Source organism: Populus euphratica, unplaced genomic scaffold (assembly GCF_000495115.2).
Source record: "Populus euphratica unplaced genomic scaffold, PopEup_1.0 scaffold13.1, whole genome shotgun sequence".
NCBI lineage: Eukaryota > Viridiplantae > Streptophyta > Magnoliopsida > Malpighiales > Salicaceae > Populus > Populus euphratica.
In genome coordinates, this window is record NW_011499872.1 from 1,284,986 (window position 1) to 1,303,739 (window position 18,754).

General features: G+C 31.9%; 2 protein-coding genes across 4 annotated transcripts; both read left to right on the plus strand.

Annotated features, from left to right (window-relative positions):
* The first annotated feature begins 1,349 nt into the window (after positions 1 to 1,349).
* Positions 1,350 to 7,373, plus strand: LOC105127586 (UDP-glucose iridoid glucosyltransferase-like). 2 transcript variants are annotated; one of them, XM_011028939.1, is made up of 2 exons: positions 1,350 to 1,978; positions 6,341 to 7,373. In XM_011028939.1, exons 1-2 carry the CDS (start codon positions 1,399 to 1,401, stop codon positions 7,225 to 7,227), a joined length of 1,467 nt encoding a protein of 488 aa, XP_011027241.1. In that variant the 5' UTR covers positions 1,350 to 1,398; the 3' UTR covers positions 7,228 to 7,373. The 2 variants fall into 2 exon arrangements, with proteins under 2 accessions (XP_011027241.1, XP_011027242.1); XM_011028940.1 differs by having other exon boundaries at positions 6,344 to 7,371.
* A 1,267-nt stretch (positions 7,374 to 8,640) lies between these two features.
* Positions 8,641 to 17,679, plus strand: LOC105127587 (DNA gyrase subunit B, chloroplastic/mitochondrial-like). Of its 2 annotated transcripts, XM_011028941.1 has the most exons (21): positions 8,644 to 8,842; positions 9,135 to 9,336; positions 9,442 to 9,522; positions 9,647 to 9,760; positions 10,318 to 10,374; positions 10,676 to 10,777; positions 11,117 to 11,267; positions 11,618 to 11,694; positions 11,957 to 12,067; positions 12,809 to 12,879; positions 13,059 to 13,200; positions 13,635 to 13,733; positions 13,852 to 13,980; positions 14,128 to 14,242; positions 14,994 to 15,061; positions 15,339 to 15,452; positions 15,560 to 15,676; positions 15,800 to 15,853; positions 15,952 to 16,057; positions 16,480 to 16,610; positions 17,170 to 17,679. In XM_011028941.1, the coding sequence occupies exons 1-21, from the start codon at positions 8,700 to 8,702 to the stop codon at positions 17,236 to 17,238; spliced, it is 2,253 nt and encodes a 750-aa protein (XP_011027243.1). In that variant the 5' UTR covers positions 8,644 to 8,699; the 3' UTR covers positions 17,239 to 17,679. The 2 variants fall into 2 exon arrangements, with proteins under 2 accessions (XP_011027244.1, XP_011027243.1); XM_011028942.1 differs by lacking the exons at positions 15,339 to 15,452; positions 15,560 to 15,676; positions 15,800 to 15,853; ... (1 more) ...; positions 16,480 to 16,610; positions 17,170 to 17,679 and adding an exon at positions 15,141 to 15,238 and having other exon boundaries at positions 8,641 to 8,842; positions 14,994 to 15,107.
* Positions 17,680 to 18,754: the final 1,075 nt, after the last annotated feature.

Below are 18,754 nucleotides of genomic sequence, written 5' to 3' on the forward strand. Positions count from 1 at the left end.
GCTGTGATGTATCTCGTAGGTTCACCCATGTAGTAAGAACCAGACATTGTACCGGTCGACGGACCGTTTAGAAGAAACCTAAATATATAACGCAGTGATTCATTTTATAAGAAATATGATTAAAGAGCCGGCCGGTAACATGATTAAACACCGCCATCGCCGTACGAGGCTTCCATCCATGATGCAAAATCAGGGATGGCAACCACATCCATACGCCCTTCATTATGCCTATTCATCCACCATAATCAGGCTTTGTGATTTATTCCCATCTAATAATAGATATCAACCAGAATCGGTCCAATCCAAACAAGTGAGTTTTGTTTTTTTATATAATTATTTTACCGATCCCATATATAATTGATGGTTACAATATTACTATCATTAGATTTGATCCGACATTTACATTACATATATATTATATTTATTTTCTTAATCCGATTTAATATATATGTATGTATGTATAGAGATACCTAAAATATAAATACTATTCTTTTATTTTATACTAGATCATAAATAGTGTTGAAGTAATGGATATCTCAACAGATTTTTAATGAATAAAATATAAATAACTAAATAGTTTATTTAATATACAATAAATATGATATAAATATAAATAAAATTTGATAAACTTTCACTTTATCAATCCATTATATTTATGTTTTAATCATTATATTTATATTTTAATCAGTACTACGTGATAATTAACTTATCAATTAAATCTAAACTAGATTAAATCTTATCAAATTTATCGTAAAATCTAATCTATAAAATATCATAAATCTATAATTATTGATAGATTAACATGAATATCAATTAATATGTATTTTTATTTGTAGTGGAATTTATATATAAAACAAGTATTTTTAATTTTTAAAAATATAATTTATATTAAAAGGTATCATACTATCAAACAAAAACAATTATACGTCCAAGGTAAACATATATTTGGGTTATTTTTGCACATGTTTTGTTGACGTTGTACGTAGTACCAAACAAGAAGTGTGGTAGGTGTACTGGGGATATTATCAGGTATCCTTGTAGGATTTTGTCAGGTTTCATGGACAAATTTTAAATTTACTATTCAACTATATTAGATAATACCAATTATACATTCAGAATATTTTTTATATCAACTATTTATTTAGATAATTTTATTGAATATAATTAATGAAATAGTTAATTATTTACGTGATACCGTCAAAGAAAGAAATGGAAAGGATTTTTATTTTACAGTGAGAGTACAGGTGAATGATATATATCTACTTTCCAGGCTTGAGAACTCAGTTTACTCGTTAAATCATCCCAACTACTTCTATTTATAGTGATACATATCTACTTTTCAACCTTTCAAAATCATTATCTTCCCAGGTTGTCTTCCATTTATGCTGTCATCTTAAAATGGAAACTTTAGCTGTACAAGAACATGAACCTTATATATCAAGGACATCGCAAGATATGCAAGTGAACCTGGAACCAGAAACAGAAGCCTGGAACATGAAGAACAAGCATGTCGGGAAGAGAAAAGGTCATTTGTTGCTTGTCCCTTGCCCCTTGCAAGGTCACATGATCCCAATGCTTCACTTGGCCAAGATTCTTCATTCTCATGGTTTCCTAATCACCATTACTGAAACAGAACCCAGCTCGCCAGCAGTATTCCCTCCTCACCACCCTGATTTCTTGTTTGAATCCATTGATGGATTAGATAACAGCCCTAGTGAATTCAAAGGGGATGTTGTCTCCTTCTTATACACGCTTAACACAAAGTGTAAAGCACCATTCCATGATTGCTTGTCGAGGATTCAAACGAACAGCACACAGGGTCCTGTAACATGCATCATCCATGACGCAGTCATGTTCTTTTCCGTAGATGTTGCTGATTATATGAAGATTCCAAGGATTGTCTTGAGGACAAGCAGTGCCACCAATTTCTATGGGCTTTCACTTCTCAAGCAAAAGGGTGATCTACTTGCAATCCAAGGTACGGTTAAACATACATAGAAAATGATGCTGTTCATATGACATAACTACTTAATTACTTATTTTATGATAGTTGTTTTTCATTTCTTTTAATTTTTGTATGTATCTCATGTGAGATATATTTATTAATTAGTATATAACTAAGCAAAAAGTGGTAGATTTAGATCCACTTTATTTATTAATCATGTACATTTCTCTTGGCCTGGAAGGTTCTGATAAGTCAAATTATAGACCAGCCAAAGTTCAACCAATTCCCACAATTAATCTGCTGACGAAAATAGGTATCCTTCATGTGGTTTTTATGTGTTGCAACGGGGTAAAAAAGTATCCTCTGGCTTGTAAAGAATTTTTATTGGACTTAATAATTACCTTTCCAGGTTATAAACCTTCATCCAAGAATTTCTCATCTGAAGCCATTTTTTTTTAATTTTCACGTCCACATATGTTGTATTTTCTTTCTTTTCCTGGTAGAATTATATAAATTTGGGTTCTGATAAAGAAATAAATAATAAATTCTTGATTTGTTTTTGAAGAAAAGTATTTTTTTTATGAGTTTTCCTATTGTTTATTCAAGCATTAAGTTTCTATGACTTTGAGGAACTCTTTTTTTCTTTGAGAAAATTATAATGACTCCCTTGATGTTTGAATATGATAACATTTTGCCTTCTCGCGAATCCTGTCCAAGATTAGATAGTTTGATATTTGAAAACTTGCCTACAAATCCTAAATGTAATACCAAATTAATGGGAATAGAAAAAAAATAGTGATTAATCATCATATTCTAAAGAATTATATCTTATAAACACCTCTAAATTTATAAAACACGAGAAGATAGAAGATTACCACCTCTCAAAACACCCATGACTGTTATACAAAAATGAAATTATCTGTATTTTCTAGTTTATTATTTTTTTATTACACCAACTTAAATATCAGAGTATCCTCTAAAAACACAGAGAATTTATTTTTGCAAGAATCAACAGTTTTTTTTTTTTATATTTTTGCAAGAATCAACAGTTTTTTTTAAAAAAAAATTACACTTCAGAAATTTAAGTTTTGATGAAAAGATAAAAACTATTCATGATTTAATTTATTTATTTATTCCCTTTTCTTACACCTTTTTCTCCCTTTCCTCCATTCCTTCCCTTTTCTCCTCTCTCACTTCCTTTCCTTTTTCACATTGACTGACCAAACCAGGTAAATAAAAACCCCACTCATCTTCTTCCTCCTCGTCACCAAGGTCATCACATCCACTTTGTTAAAATTAAAATCAGATCACAAATCCTAAGTTAAAATTATAATTCTTAATTTATTAATTCTTTCACTTCTTGATGCCTCGTCTTCATTTCTGTTTTGGTTTCCTAGTTTAGTGAGTTTTGGGTTTGGGAAATGATGACGACAAGGATTAAATTGCTTTTGAATGTTGTTTTATAATTGGCTTTTGTAAGATCTAAGTCTTTTAAGAACTTGGGCTTTTTAATTTGAATTGTGTGGTGGGTAATTGGAGATTTAGTGAGTTTGGAGGAAATCATAGTGATGGTTGCTTGGTTTTTTCGGGTTTGCAGTGATTTACAAAGAACGAAAAAAGGCGAGGCGTGTGAGATAGAGAGAAAGAGGTTTGAAAACACTAAAAATTTAAGAAAATCTGGGAAGAAGATTGGAGGCACTTACAATTGCAAAGAGAGAAAAATGATGATAGAGCTCTTACTAGTGTATTCAAGAGTTTGAGAATGAAAGGGGCTAGTTTTGAGTTATTAATTCTTTACGGTTGGTGTTTTATTCTTTTTAATTGAGACGATATATTTTGTTTTTTTAATATATTAAATCAATTTAAATTATATTTTTAAATTTATAACTTGAATCAGATGATAATAATTTTAAATAAAATAAATTATAATTTTTAATTTTTAATAAATTTATTTTTTAATAATAAAATTAAAAAAATACAATAAAACAATCTATATTTATCCAAGTTAATTAATAAAATTCATCATTCAAAATTATAGGACTGTAATAATTTTATAAAATATAAATCAAAATAAATAATAATATCTAATTTATAATCAGTGAAATATTAAAGATGATTAAATCAAAATAAATAATAATATCTAATTCATAATAAGTGAAATATTAAAGATGATAAATAATGAAATTAAAAAAATATCAACTAAAAATATAAAAAAATTCAAGTCAATTAGATTAATCTAATCTGTTAAATTTATTATATGATTAATAAAAAAATTACAAAAAGAATAAATTATAAAATTTAATATTTAAATAATTAAGTGTTGAATATTAAAATTAAAAAAATATATACATTAAAAAATAAAAGAAAACACAATCTTCAATAAATGCATGAAATGAAATTAAGAATAAACAGAGATCATTTCAAGATCTAATATAAAATAAAATTTATTTTAAATTTATATATATATATATATAAATGACACAAAATATGTCAATTATTTCAAGCAGAAGAAAATGAAATCAATAACCTAGTTAAAAGAGCCACCGAGTGAAAAGAGAATATTTAGCTCAAGCGTTAAGGTCCAATCAAAGCTCCTTTCACGGTATCTGATTACAATTTTATCTTACATGTTTCACAGGCTTGGTGTTTAACACTTGTAGATCCACGACGGCTTTCTTTGTTTGATTAGAGATGCTATAAATGAAAGCAATTTGAAAAACCCCACCATTGTAAGATTTATGAAAAAGCTTGACGAAGAAAAATATGAGACCCGACCTGACCTGTTGATTCAAATGAATTTAATATTTTTTATTATTAAAAAAAAATATAAAAACATAAGTTAATAAGTTAACTCGACTAACTTATAATCTAAGTATAAAATGAGGATAACCCTATCAGAAGGAAAAACAAATCATGAAACTTAAGGTCTAATGATCTAATATCAAATAATAAAATTTAAAAATAATTAAAAAACTTAAAAATGATCAAAATTAAATTGAGCTAATCTTTAAAACTCTTAACTAAGATCATAAAATTGAGATTACCCCTTAAAAGATAAACATGAAAAAATTATGAAGCAAAATTTCTAATCATCCAAAATCTAAAAACAAAACAAATAGTAATCAAAACAATGAATATCAAATTTAAAAATAAAGTAAATCAAGAAAATAAAATGAAATAAAATAATGAGGGACTAAATTCAAAAAAATCATGAAAATGATAAAAAAAAAAACAGCAATAAAAAGAATAAGAACTAAATTGGATAAATAAATAAATAAAATAAAATGTTGAGGGACTAAATTGAAAAATTAAGAAAATTAAGAAAATAATAAAAAAGGGATCAAATTAGATACATAAATGAAAAAAAAATGATGATGGACAAAATTGTATATAAAAAAAGTTAATTTAAAAAAGTATTAAAAGAAAAATAAATAGCAATAAAAATAATAATACTAAAAATTAATACAAATAAAAATTAACAAGACACATTTAATATTTGAAAGGGCTGTTGTAAAATCTAAGATGATAAAAAAAAAAGTAGAAGAAAAATAAAAAATATCAATAGAAACTCAATCGTTGCTTCGTCTTGTACGCACTCTTAAATACTGAGAAATTATCTACACATGTGTCCCCTACTTGTTATCATGTGCATAACGTGATAAATTATCTTCTTCTTTTTTTAATTATATTTATATTTTTAAAAAAATATAATTGCCCATTATTTAAATTGATTATAACTAAAATATTAGAATGAAAATACAAAAAACTCCCGGTGTCAAGTGTTTTTTCTTTTGAAGGCAATGTAGCCATTTTAGAGTGCAATCAAAGTATTAATACCGAAAATCCCTTGACCACAATTGTTTTTAAATGTTATTTAAATCAATTCACTGTGCATCTAAAATATTATAGAACCAATTTGTCCTTAATTAATATAGTAATAACAAATGGACCTCATGGAAAAAACTATTTTGCCTACAATAGCTAATTAAATGATTTTGATTGAGAATGGTAAAATGATCAGTTTACTATTCTAATTTATAGTAAATTGTGTCTTGGTGCAAAGTGAAAAATTGATTTTTTTAGCTTTTTTTAATAATGGTATTTTTTAGTATTAAATTAATCATAATAATAAAATTGTAATATTTTAAAAAAATATTAGCAGATTTCAGAAGTTTATGACTTAATATGTAAAATGTTATTTTAGTATGATATAATTTTTTTTTTCCTGTGACGGACCTCAAATTTCATGAGGGTTAAGGCAATTTCCCTTGTCTCTTTCAATTTTAATAGCTGGTATCCTTGAACAAGTTTTTGCACACACTTAATCTCTCAAATTGCTTCAAGGCTTCTAGTTTTTCTAGTGGGATTCACACTTGTTTTTTAATTTGTTCCTAGCAGAACAACAATTGGAGGAACCACTTGATGATATCCCTTTTTTAAGAGTCGAGGACATGCCATTGTTCAACAAATCCAACAAAGAAGTTGTCGACAGTGTTTTTGATCCCATTGATGATGGAACCAGGACTGCTTCAGCTATAATTTGGAACTCTCTTAGCTGCCTAGAACAAGCAATCTGTGACAAATTCAAATCAAATATTGTAGCCCCAATGTTCTCTATTGGACCTCTTCATAAGCACTCAAACGCTGCTCTAAGCAGTTTTTTGATCGAAGAGCAAAGCTGCATCTCTTGGCTTGACACACAAAGGTCAAATTCTGTCATTTATGTAAGCATTGGTAGCTTAGTTATGATAACGGAAACTGAACTGGCTGAGATGGCCTGGGGGCTTGCCAATAGTGGTCAGCCATTTTTGTGGGTGATTCGACCTGGTTTGGTCCACGGCTCAAATGGGTTCGATCTCTTGCCTACAGAATTTGAAAATATTACGAAGAAAAGAGGTCGAATAGTTAGCTGGGCACCACAAAAGGAGGTGCTGGCGCATCAAACTATAGGAGCATTTTGGACTCATAATGGCTGGAACTCAACCATCGAGAGTATTTGCGAAGGGGTCCCTATGCTTTGCTGGCCCCAGGTGGGAGACCAGAAGGTGAATGCAAGGCTGGTTACTCATTTCTGGAGAGTTGGGATCCAGTTGGAGAGATTGGAGAGAGGAAATATAGCGGACTATATCAGAAGGTTAATGGCGGGTGAGGAAGGAAAGCAAACCAAAATGAGGGCTATGCAGCTGAAGGAGAAGATCGACGTTTCAATAAGAGAAGGAGGTTCCTCTCATGAATCTATTGGCAACATGATCGCTTTCATCAACTTGTTACTGAGCTGTTAAGGGGCCTCGAGAGGTTCGATGCATGCATCACAAGTGGCTTCGAAGGTTGCCTCCTTCACCCTCCATGTATAAATATTTTTTTTTTACGTGTGTTACCGCGGTGCATTACATTGTAAAATTTATTTATTCATGTTATTTTTTTATTTTTTGATGAACTAATATCACAGATTTTTTATGATGTCTTCATGGTAGAATAGATGTTTAGGAATGTAAATTGTGTACATTTTATTTTTAATTTTTCAATGAGATTATGTAGTATGGTTTTCTGTTCAATTTTTTTTTAATGATTATTCTTTCTTCAACTTTTGTATGATCCATTTATTACTCTACCAACCCGAGAATTTATTAGTGTACAGGAAAGGATGCAACCTTGTAGCAATTTGCCAAGTAATTGAATTTCAGAAATTCACTTTAATTGTTTATCACGATGTCATTCTCTATGCAGTAAATAATGTAAATAAACTTTCACCAAATAAATATAAATAGTTCAGATTACTTGAATATGAAGTGTATGTGTAAATTTATCAAATAAGTGATACCCATTCATGTAAAACCCATTAATTTAGCATTTTTCTTAATATCAATGTTATGTGATTTGATTAAGATTAAAACATATATTTAGGCTCACTTATTCCGTAATTAATGTTGTGTTTAGTGAGTATTTTAAGATAAAAAAGTAAATACAAAAGAGATAAATATAAATTGGTTAGTGTCTAAATTTAAATTGAAATTTTTTTAATTTTATTTTTTAATGTATTTTAATATATTGAACTTAGATATGTGATTTCATGATAGTGAATTTAAAAGATTAATTTAGGCTTAAAAAATCTATTTAGGTTAATAATTATTATGAATTGAAACAATAAATTTATTATTTTATTATTTTAAAAATTTTACACTATATATATTATTTTAATATATTTTTAATTAAAAAGTATTTTTAAAAAGCATGACTCGAATTTACATATTAACATAAAACTTTAGAGATAGACTCAAAGAATAGAAATATGATTCCTCAAGTAAAATTTTAAAAAAGACTTCTACTCTAAACAATGATCATAACCTATTTTTCGCAAGTTCTACAAGATAAAGCTAGTCTCTTTGTACTAAAATTGGCTAGAGAATACTCCCTAAAAAAGAAATACTGGAAGCTATTTCCAAACCTAGTACATTGTCGTTCTCTTACTCACATAAAAATGAGATTTATAGGTAATTATGGTGGTGGGCTTTAATTATAGGCTAAGCCGAAACACAACATTTTAGGTTTATATTTTCAAAGCCCATACTTGACTTCATGGACACTGTACCAATGGGCCAAAAAATAGAATCTCTTCATGGGCTGCTAGAAATTGAAGCCCTAAACATTTGACCCACAAGGAAGAGGAGGAGGGAAATCGACCAGTTTTTTTTTTAATCAACAAAGACTCTAACTGCTTTGGGCTCAAAAAACAAAAAAATACGAGCAAAAAACAATGGCGCGTCTTCTTCTAAAACCTCACAACAGCAGGAGAAACTGCATCTCTTTACTTAGAGATACCATGACCTCCTCCTCCTCTGTTAGTTGGTCTCACTTATTCTCTTCTCCCTCCCGTCCCTTAGTCTTCTTCAAGCCAAGGTATTTTCTTTGCTCTATTACTCTCTTATTCATTGGTTAGTTTCTGTTTGTTGAAATCGCGAGATAAATCAAGGGAAAGTTGCATTTTTGGTGCTTTTGAGTTCTTTTCTTGGTGGAAAAATGGGAAATTAGAGGAAAAAAGTTGTGGGTTTTTGTTAAAAATTAATGTAGGTTAAGAGTTTTATATATATATATATAATTATGGTGAAAGAAGGGGTTTTGGTTTTTCTAGGGTTTTAAAAATCGAAACTTAAATATTTTGAATTATTTGTTTGTTTTTGTGTAATTACAGGGTGAGTTTTCCATTGAGGACGGTTCCAAGTACATTTTTGGTGCAAAATGGGGTCTTACCAAGAGCTTTCATGTCTACCAGTGCAGCAACTGAATCAGTGCAAAATGGGGTCTCGCCAAGAGCTTTCATGTCTACCAGTGCAGCAACTGAATCACAGAAAGAAAGCGCGAGCTCGAAAGCTTACGGGTCTGATCAAATTCAGGTGAAAATTTATATAAACAAAAGTTTTTTTTTTGTTGTAATTTGTAAGTAATGAATGCTTTGTAAATAATGAGGGGTTTGATAAGTTCTGTTTTGATATGTCTAGGTGTTGAAAGGATTAGAGCCTGTAAGGAAAAGGCCAGGGATGTATATCGGAAGTACGGGACCGCGTGGTCTGCACCATTTGGTAACTTATTTTGTTACCTCTCTTTTATCATTGCGGATTCTAGGTTCTATTTTACTCAGTTTATCTTAGGTAAATTGGAAACAAGGTTTTTTTTATTTGAATTGGTTGTGGTTCTTTTTAATAGGTGTATGAGATATTAGATAATGCTGTTGATGAGGCCCAATCAGGATATGCTTCAAAGATAAATGTTGTTCTGCATTCAGATAATTCCATTAGCATTACTGACAATGGGCGTGGGGTATGAGGATTTTTTTGTTATTTTAGTTATTGTCATTACCTTTTATTCTAGATTTTTTTTTTCTAATTCCAGTATGATTAACCTTGTCAGTTTATGCATCTGACTTTCCCATTGTTATTCATGCTGTGACATTCAATTCTTTCCAGGGCATGTTTGTGTCGGAGAGGATGCTAGTTTGGAGAACATTGTTAGTTTATGCTTTTACATGTGACTGTAAACAATTTGATGCTCTTTTCAGAATATAATTTAGAGTGTGCCTTTTGAAATGTAATGATCATGATGTTACTTTTCTTTTCTTTTTTTTAACGGCCCTAAATACCCATATAATCACGAGACAAGAAGTTATTCCAAGCCATTGTCTTTTTCATTTTTTTCCTACGGACATGTATTCACTTTAAATTGAGTTCAACTACTTGCGATTTTCCCTTGAAGATTTCTAATTTGACAATAAGAATTTTGTTTTGATGATTGCCTTAGAGGCTTTGGTCATTTATGCCAACTTTCATAATGTATTTTACTGCTGGACTAACACGCTTCTCTGTTTTACTTGTTTACAGATTCCCACTGACTTGCATCAGGTGACAAAGAAATCTGCCTTGGAGACTGTGTTAACGGTAAAATGCATGGTCAACTGGCCATCTTAAAATATGACTAGTTCTATCCATCATATTTGAGGGTTTTAAGGTGCTGAATGCATTTTTGGCTTGATAGAAGCATGATATTTGGAGTGTGCTGAGTGTTTTATTTTTATTTTATGAAACCTGTATTTTAAAATCTTAGTTTAAACATTCAAGTAAATGTACTTGTACTTTATTCACACTGTTATTGCAATTTTTTTTCTTTTTTCTTCCTCTTGTTGCCGTGTATTAGATTGTGTTTCGAAAGTTTTTTTTTTATTTTTTTTTTCATTTGCAGGTCTTACATGCTGGTGGAAAATTTGGTGGTTCTAACAGTGGATATACTGTTTCTGGTGGGCTACATGGTGTGGGTTTATCTGTTGTCAATGCTTTGTCTGAGGTATGTCTCTATTATGTTTTGGAATTTTTTAGTTACTTGTAGAGGCACATGTTAGCCTACAACACCAGGAGGTGGACTACTTTATTATGATTTTAAATTAATGTGACATAAATATTTTGTATCCAGAATATTTTAAATTAGAGGCAATGCCCAAGGGCAATCCCTTTGCAGGGAATTGAAATTTCCTTATTTATGACAATGGAGAATTGTGGAATTTATGAGCTTCTTCACTGTCCATGTCTTGCTTTCCCTTTCCCTTAAGGTTTACTTCTTGGTGACCAATTACCACAATGTATAAAGTGTTGACTTTTGTAAGATTTGTCACATATTAAATCGCAGGAACTAGAAGTTACAGTTTGGCGTGATGGAAAGGAATACCAGCAGAAATATTCTCGTGGAAATCCTGTGACAACTCTAATGTGTTATGAACTTTCAGCAGAATCAAAAGACCAACAAGGGACTCGCATCAGATTCTGGCCTGACAAAGAAGGTTTTCCTTGACTTTTGAAAACCCATATAATTTTTATGGTTGCTATTTTATGCTTCATTACCCAGTTCTCAATGTTTGTTTACAATATGGCATAGAATAGTGTTTGCCTCTTCACAATGTAATGCTTCATGGGCCTTTAGAGGAGTTTCTGATGTTCAACAGTATTGGGCTCCACTTCTCCCTTCAGTTTTCTTTGCTTATTTTTTGTTCTTTTTCCTTTTATGGTGGTGAATGTTGCATTCATAGACTCATTTATGTACTTCTCTGCATAATGCACCATTCTTCGTTTATTGAAAAAAAATTTCTGACAATCTCTTTTTTTTTTTGTTGACTTCGAAATTCTTTTGCAGTATTCACCACTGAGATTCAGTTTGACTACAACACAATAGGTGGACGGGTTAGGGAGCTTGCATTTTTGAACCCAAAGGTAGAGCTGTTACTTTTTATTATGTGAACCTTAATCCTATTGATCCCTACTCTTTCATCACAAATCGATTTTCTACTTGAGGAATAATCAAATGATTATTCTGATCCTTTTTACTTTTCATCACAAATGGGTTTTCTACTTAGGAATAATTGACGTTGGCTATTATATATTTTCTTCATGTGATTGGGTAGCTTTGCAATTTGATGCAATGCTTGCTTTTTCATTAATTGGTATGCTGTCTCTTCTTGATTTGCCTTTGCAGCTTGCTATTTCATTGAAAAAGGAGGACAATGATCCGGAGAAGAATCAGTATGATGAACATTTCTATGCAGGTGGATTGATTGAATATGTGAATTGGCTAAATACTGATAAGGTATTATTATATTTTTTTGAGCAACTCTCTTGGCTGTTATTTTATTGCCTACAACCTTTGTTTTTTTATATTATCTCGTTTAGCAAGTTAGCAAACTCTTAGTCTTCTGTAAATCATGATGGGATAAAGACGATACTTAGGTTCTTATGGTTGGCTTTGTCTTTGCTGATGAAATAAGGTAATTGAGGACTAAGGAAAATTATTAAGGGGAAAGAAAAAAAAAAACAGACTCCGTGACTTTTGTTTGGCCTCTTAAGAGACACGCTCCATCTGCCTTGTCCATTGAGAGTGGAAGTTTATGGTTGGCGATTTGCTCTTAAATAATAGATTTATGATTGGTGACATCTATGTCCCTGTCAATGGTTGAGAAACCACATCTATCCTTGCATTTCTTGATACATTACATGCTTCCTGGTAGGTTGAGACATGTGATGCAGGCTTTTTTGATAAATCATGAGTGGTTTGGAGTCCAGGATGGGACTTCCTAGTCATGCATTTTATTGGTTCAGAAAGGGCATGCCCTATTAATTGGAGGTGGGTTGGTATGACCCATTTGTGAGTGAGAATAATCTGCCTCTGGTTTAGGTCTTTTACCTTGCAACGCCTTGAGGGATTAGGGATCCTAATAATATCAGGTTCTTTGACAGCTTCAAAAAAATAAATTGCGACATGGATATGGCTATGTCATTTGGACATGTCTATTTGTTGGATTGAATGTTGACTTATGGTTATTTGATCCAGAAATCGCTTCATGACGTTGTGAGTTTCAGAAAAGAAGTAGATGGAATTGCAATTGATATGGCTCTCCAATGGTAAACTACTATCTACCAGTGCATATGCTTCCTCTCAATATTGTTTTCCTTTCTGTATGCATCAAGAATGTTAATGTCTTTTGTCTCAAAATTGCTGCATTGAATACTATTTCTACATATTGTTGACAGCCATTCCTTCAACAACCTTTGTGCTTTAACTTTTCTCCTTTCTTTACCAGGTGTTCTGATGCTTACTCAGATACAATCCTGGGATATGCTAATAGCATACGTACTGTTGATGGTGGAACCCATATAGATGGGGTGAAGGCTTCATTGACAAGAACTCTCAATAACTTTGGGAAAAAGTCAAAAGTCATTAAGGTATGTCCCTTGTTGCATGTTATTGGCCACTCTTGAATTTATGCATCCTTTCTGTTGGTTGTTTAGCTACCTTTACTCACTATCTTTGAGGTTTTCCCTTCCACCCATCTTTGTTCATTTACAGCTGCCTCCTAAGAATTTTATGCTCTGCCCTACCCTTTGAGGTTTTCTCTGCCCTTCATTTATAACTGAAAGTTCCAAATGCAAAGTTACCGTATTACAATTGGAAGATAAAACACAAACCTGGTTTCTTTGGCATAAGATGCTTTCAAAACATGGTATTGGGTCATGGAGAGCAGTTCATTTTTGAACGAAATGATTTAAGTACTTAAATTGATTGAAGATGGAAATCTATTTCATTATTGATTGGGTGAACTGCTGATTAAATTAGTTGTATTCACTATGATAAAAGTATTTTTTTTGTTTGATTGCAGGATAAGGATATTAGTTTAAGTGGTGAACATGTAAGGGAGGGATTGACATGCATTATCTCAGTCAAAGTTCCGAGCCCAGAATTTGAAGGTCAGACAAAGGTATGTCCATCCATCATAATTTTCAAGAGTTACTGATGATTTCTCCAGCTTATTGTTGGTGTTGCCACTCTCAAGCTGTTCATACCATCAACTACTGGCTTTTCTGTATGTCTGCAAGACAAGGTTGGGAAATCCAGAGGTGCGGAAAGTGGTAGAGCAATCTGTCCAGGAGTATCTTACTGAATATTTGGAGTTGCATCCTGATGTTCTTGATTCAATCTTATCAAAGTCTCTAAATGCTCTCAAGGTCTCTTTGTTGTTAGCACACTTTTTTCGTCATTATCTTTTGTGATTCAATCATCATTCTGTAAAAAGTCTTTTTTGAAGAACTCTCAAATATTGCATTTCTGCTGGTCTTAAACCTTGAAATTTTCTGTCTTTTTTTTCATTGAAGGCAGCTTTGGCAGCAAAGAGGGCAAGAGAATTGGTGAGACAAAAAAGTGTTTTGAAGTCATCATCTCTTCCAGGAAAACTGGCTGATTGCTCATCTACAGATCCTGAAGAATCTGGTAGCTGTTCTATTTTTTTTTTCTTTTGTGCTTTTAATATGAAACTCGTTTGACCTTCATGGGATTTTAGAAATTCTATAATAATGACCATACATCTTATGTTATTCATGCCATTTGAGTTGTCTTGCCTTTGTTCAATCAAGTGGACATCATTTATCAGTTACAAGCATGGTTGGATTCCTGATCAATTGCCTGACATGTGAGTTTAAGAAAGATCCTTGAGAATTTACACATGCGGCTATTCATGCCATTTGAGTTGTCTTGTCTTTGTTCAATCAAGTGGACATCATTTATCAGCTACAAGCATGGTTGGATTACTGATCAATTGCCTGACATGTGAGTTTAAGAAGATCCTTGAGAATTTACGCATGCGGCAGAGTGAGTTATTTATTCATTCATCCGATAATCATTTCTGACCCCTACAATTTGTTCATTATTGCAAGTGTCTTTGGTTGGATCACGATCTTCCAGTTATGTCATTTCTGCTCAGGAGCAAGTCACATGGCTCTAACAATGCTAAAATTCAACTGGTGTCATTACTAGTTTCAAAATGATCCTTTAGCACCCACTTCAACAAGCTGTAGATGTTTTTGTTAGTTTATATGCTTAGCATGACTAATTTTCCATGTAGGCAAATGATAAACCTAGTTCTGTTTTGAGTTTAGATGGACTTTCAGAAAATAAGAATTAAAGTCTGTTGGTCTCATTTTTCTTTCTAGCATGTTATTTAATTGTCCTTTGATTTTTGCAGAAATTTTTATAGTTGAAGGAGATTCAGCTGGAGGGAGTGCCAAACAAGGCCGTGATCGACGCTTTCAGGTAATTACACTGAATGTGCGGTGGCGTTTAATCTGCAGGCAATTGCTGAAACATGTTTAATAAACAGTAAACAATCGGGATGGTTTATTCTGTTTTCATGGAATGAGCTTGTATCAACTACAATGTCTCAATGGTCTTGAACAGTTTTATTATCCCAAGTAAGTTAGAACTCATTTGGGATAATGGTGCTGCTGTTTCTGATTGTAATGTCTTACCTGCACTCTAGAATAACTTGGGATGTCTGTAGAATATTGATCACTGAAACTTGTTACTGCAGGCTATTCTCCCTTTGAGGGGTAAAATTCTGAATATAGAAAGAAGAGATGAGGAGGCAATGTACAAAAATGAAGAGATCCAAAATCTTATACTTGCCCTTGGACTTGGAGTGAAGGTAAAGTCCTTTTCTCATTTTTTTGGCCTTTTCTTTTACTTGTCATTCTTGGTTTTATCATCCGAACTGCTTTTCTTACTTCATGTGTGAAATCTTCTTGGTTACAGGGAGAGGATTTTAAAAAAGATGCTCTGCGTTATCATAGGATCATCATCTTAACAGATGCTGATGTGGACGGTGCTCACATCCGAACTCTTCTGCTGACTTTCTTCTTTAGATATCAGGTAGATAATGGAGAAATTTGTCTCAACAAACATTTCCTCTTAAAATAAATGAGAGAAATAAACAACTTTTAAATGCCTTAAAAAAATTGGAGTGATGTACAATTATGGAAACCTTCTACGCAGAGAGCTTTATTTGATGAAGGCTGCATTTATGTTGGTGTGCCACCCCTATATAAGGTTGGTTTGTCTATATGATGGATCCCTGTGAGAGTTTATTTCTAAATTATTATCCATCGGCCAATTTGTTTCTTTCATTTTCCAACTGACATGACCAGGTTGAGAGGGGAAAGCAGGTTTACTATTGTTTTGATGATGCAGAACTCAGAAAGATTCAAAGGTCATTCCCTCAAAATGCATCATACAACATGCAAAGGTTCAAAGGTAAGATCTGTTAACTGTAACACAAACATAATTGTCTATTTATGAGACTTTTCCCCTGCATTCCATTCATTCTGTCAACTAGCAATGCATTAATGTTTCTCGTTTCTAAATGGAAAAAACAGGCTGTTATAGATCATCAAATGGTCATGTGCATTCTTATCTAACTTCTTAGTTGAAATTCAGCCATCTATGTGCTATATAGTCAACAGTGTAATAAAGAATTCTGTTACTGAATCTATTTGGTGCGATATGATGATGCAGTATGACATTCTTTCCCCTGGGTCACACAAACACATGCATACAGATGAATATATACGTTTCACCCTCTCCTAAAATATTCAAAACCTCAAAGAAAGTATATGCATAAATCTTCAATTAACAGTTGAGATTTGGATGTTCTAACATGTGTTTGTAAAATACAGGCTTGGGGGAAATGATGCCTGCACAACTGTGGGAAACAACAATGGACCCAGAGCAAAGGCTGCTGAAACAATTAGTGGTTGAAGATGCAGCAGAGGCCAATGTTGTCTTTTCATCTCTTATGGGTGCCCGGGTAAGTTATATTTTGCACACGAATGTCCAGGTTGCAAATTACAATAAACTTGAGCCAGCTAGCTCCTTTTGAACTTCCTGGAAGGAGCTATTAAGGAACTACTATAATTGCCTTTTCTTTTTATCAAACTTGAACTTGGGACCTTTCAGGTCTTAGAAACAGTAAAAGGCAGCGTTTTAAATGCAGAAGAGATTAAAAAACCAATAGCATATCTAAACAGTGATAAAAGGAATCGTGTAAATTTTCCAGGGAACTTCCCGAGGATACAAATGAACATAGGAAAATAGATTGATAAGGAGACAACTTAATAATAATGCACTAAAGCATTTTTCAGGGGAATTGTATCTTGGACTAGTTCTCTTTCCCTTTACAATGTGTATATAATATGCATGTGTGCTTGTTCTTGCTTGCTTGGGAAAATTTGCACCAAGAAATGCTTGAAAGACCTTTCCATTGAAGTGTCAATCATCACATAAATTAGATCGTGTAACTGCTGGAATTACTGAACCATGGTGATAATGTTCCAATGTAACCTCTTTTTTTTATGGTTTTCTTTCAGGTGGATGTCCGCAAGGAACTTATTCAGAAAGCGGCAAGAATGATTAACGTTGATCATTTGGACATCTGACAACACCGAAGTTTTTATGCTGTACACTGCAACACGGATAAGTCAGAGGTGGTGCGGCTACATGATTGACCTAGGCATCCCATCTTTTTTTAAATCTCCATTTTAATCCATAGATTGCTTTTGGGTGTGAAAAAAGGTGGAAGAGTTCAGTAGGTGGTTCGGCCATTGCAGTTACGATGTGCGAACTTTGAACTCTATTAATCTAGAATGTATAATAGCATCCATTTTCCTCTCCATGGATGTACTTCTAGTTTAATTTTCTGTTGATTTTAGTTTCTCAAAGGCTTCATGAGATAGCATTTGATTATTATTATTATTATTATGGGGCAGAAGAAATAGGGATAATGGGGATGGGAATGTATTTGATTAAAGAGACATGAATTTATTCATAAAAAAATTTGTTTCAGTGATGATTTTAGAGTGAATTTTTGCAATTCTAAATTACAGTTGTAGATAGGATGTCTTAAAAGACTATTTTTTATCTCTAAAATATTCATGTAAAAGACTTAAAATTCTCAACTTGTCCAATTATGACATTTATGCCAACTTAAGGTTTCAAATTAAGGTTTATTAAAATTCTTAACTTGTCTTAAAATTGACTATTTTTTGTCACTCATGTTTCAAATTAAGGTTTATTAAAATTAAAATTGGATTTTTCTAATTTGGGAAAAACCTTTCCATCGAAATGGGATTTCTAAATTTTAAATTGATTGTTGGTTCTTGGCAATAATCTTCTGTTTGGATTAATTAATTTGTCACCAAGCTTGGCAGGGACTGGATTGTAAGTAAAATCAAAGGGAAGGTTCCATCGTCCTGGGCTCTTGGCCTATTGTGTTGTGGATTGTTTTCTTTCCATTATTGGTCTCTTTGAACTGAAGAAGCCCATAAAAGGTGTAACTATTCGGTTCCATTATGTAACTCATTGGGCTGTTTTCGGCTAAACTACTTTTTTGCTCTTAAAGATTCACTAATACTTCACTTTTATCCCTATAGGTTAAAATCTTTCAATATTACCCTATTTTTAAAAATTAAAATCTTTCAATATTACCCTATTTTTTTTAAAAAAGGAATTTCAATTTTTATCTTTATTACTAAATAACTAAAAACCTGACATTCTTCCTCTTTTTATTTTATTTTTCTTATTTTTCTATATTCTTTTCTTTTAAATCTTATTTATTCTATCATTTAAAATACTTAAAATTATAGTTATTAACTGAATGAGAGATCAACTTAATAAAAAATAATATCATAAATTAAACGGATTAACACAGGTTAACCAACAAATATTTTTTAAGATTCAACCTGGACTAAGAGTTGGCTGGATTTTGAAAGAATCACCAAGATTTAATAATAGATCAGATTGGAGGAAAAATCATAACTTTTTGGTAACGTAACAATGAGAGATTTAAACTATAGGAGTATAAATAACCACGGATGACTTTATAGGTACAAAAATAAAGTTTTTTTTTTTTTTTTGTGACACAACATGCTTAAATGATACGTACAGAGAGGGAAA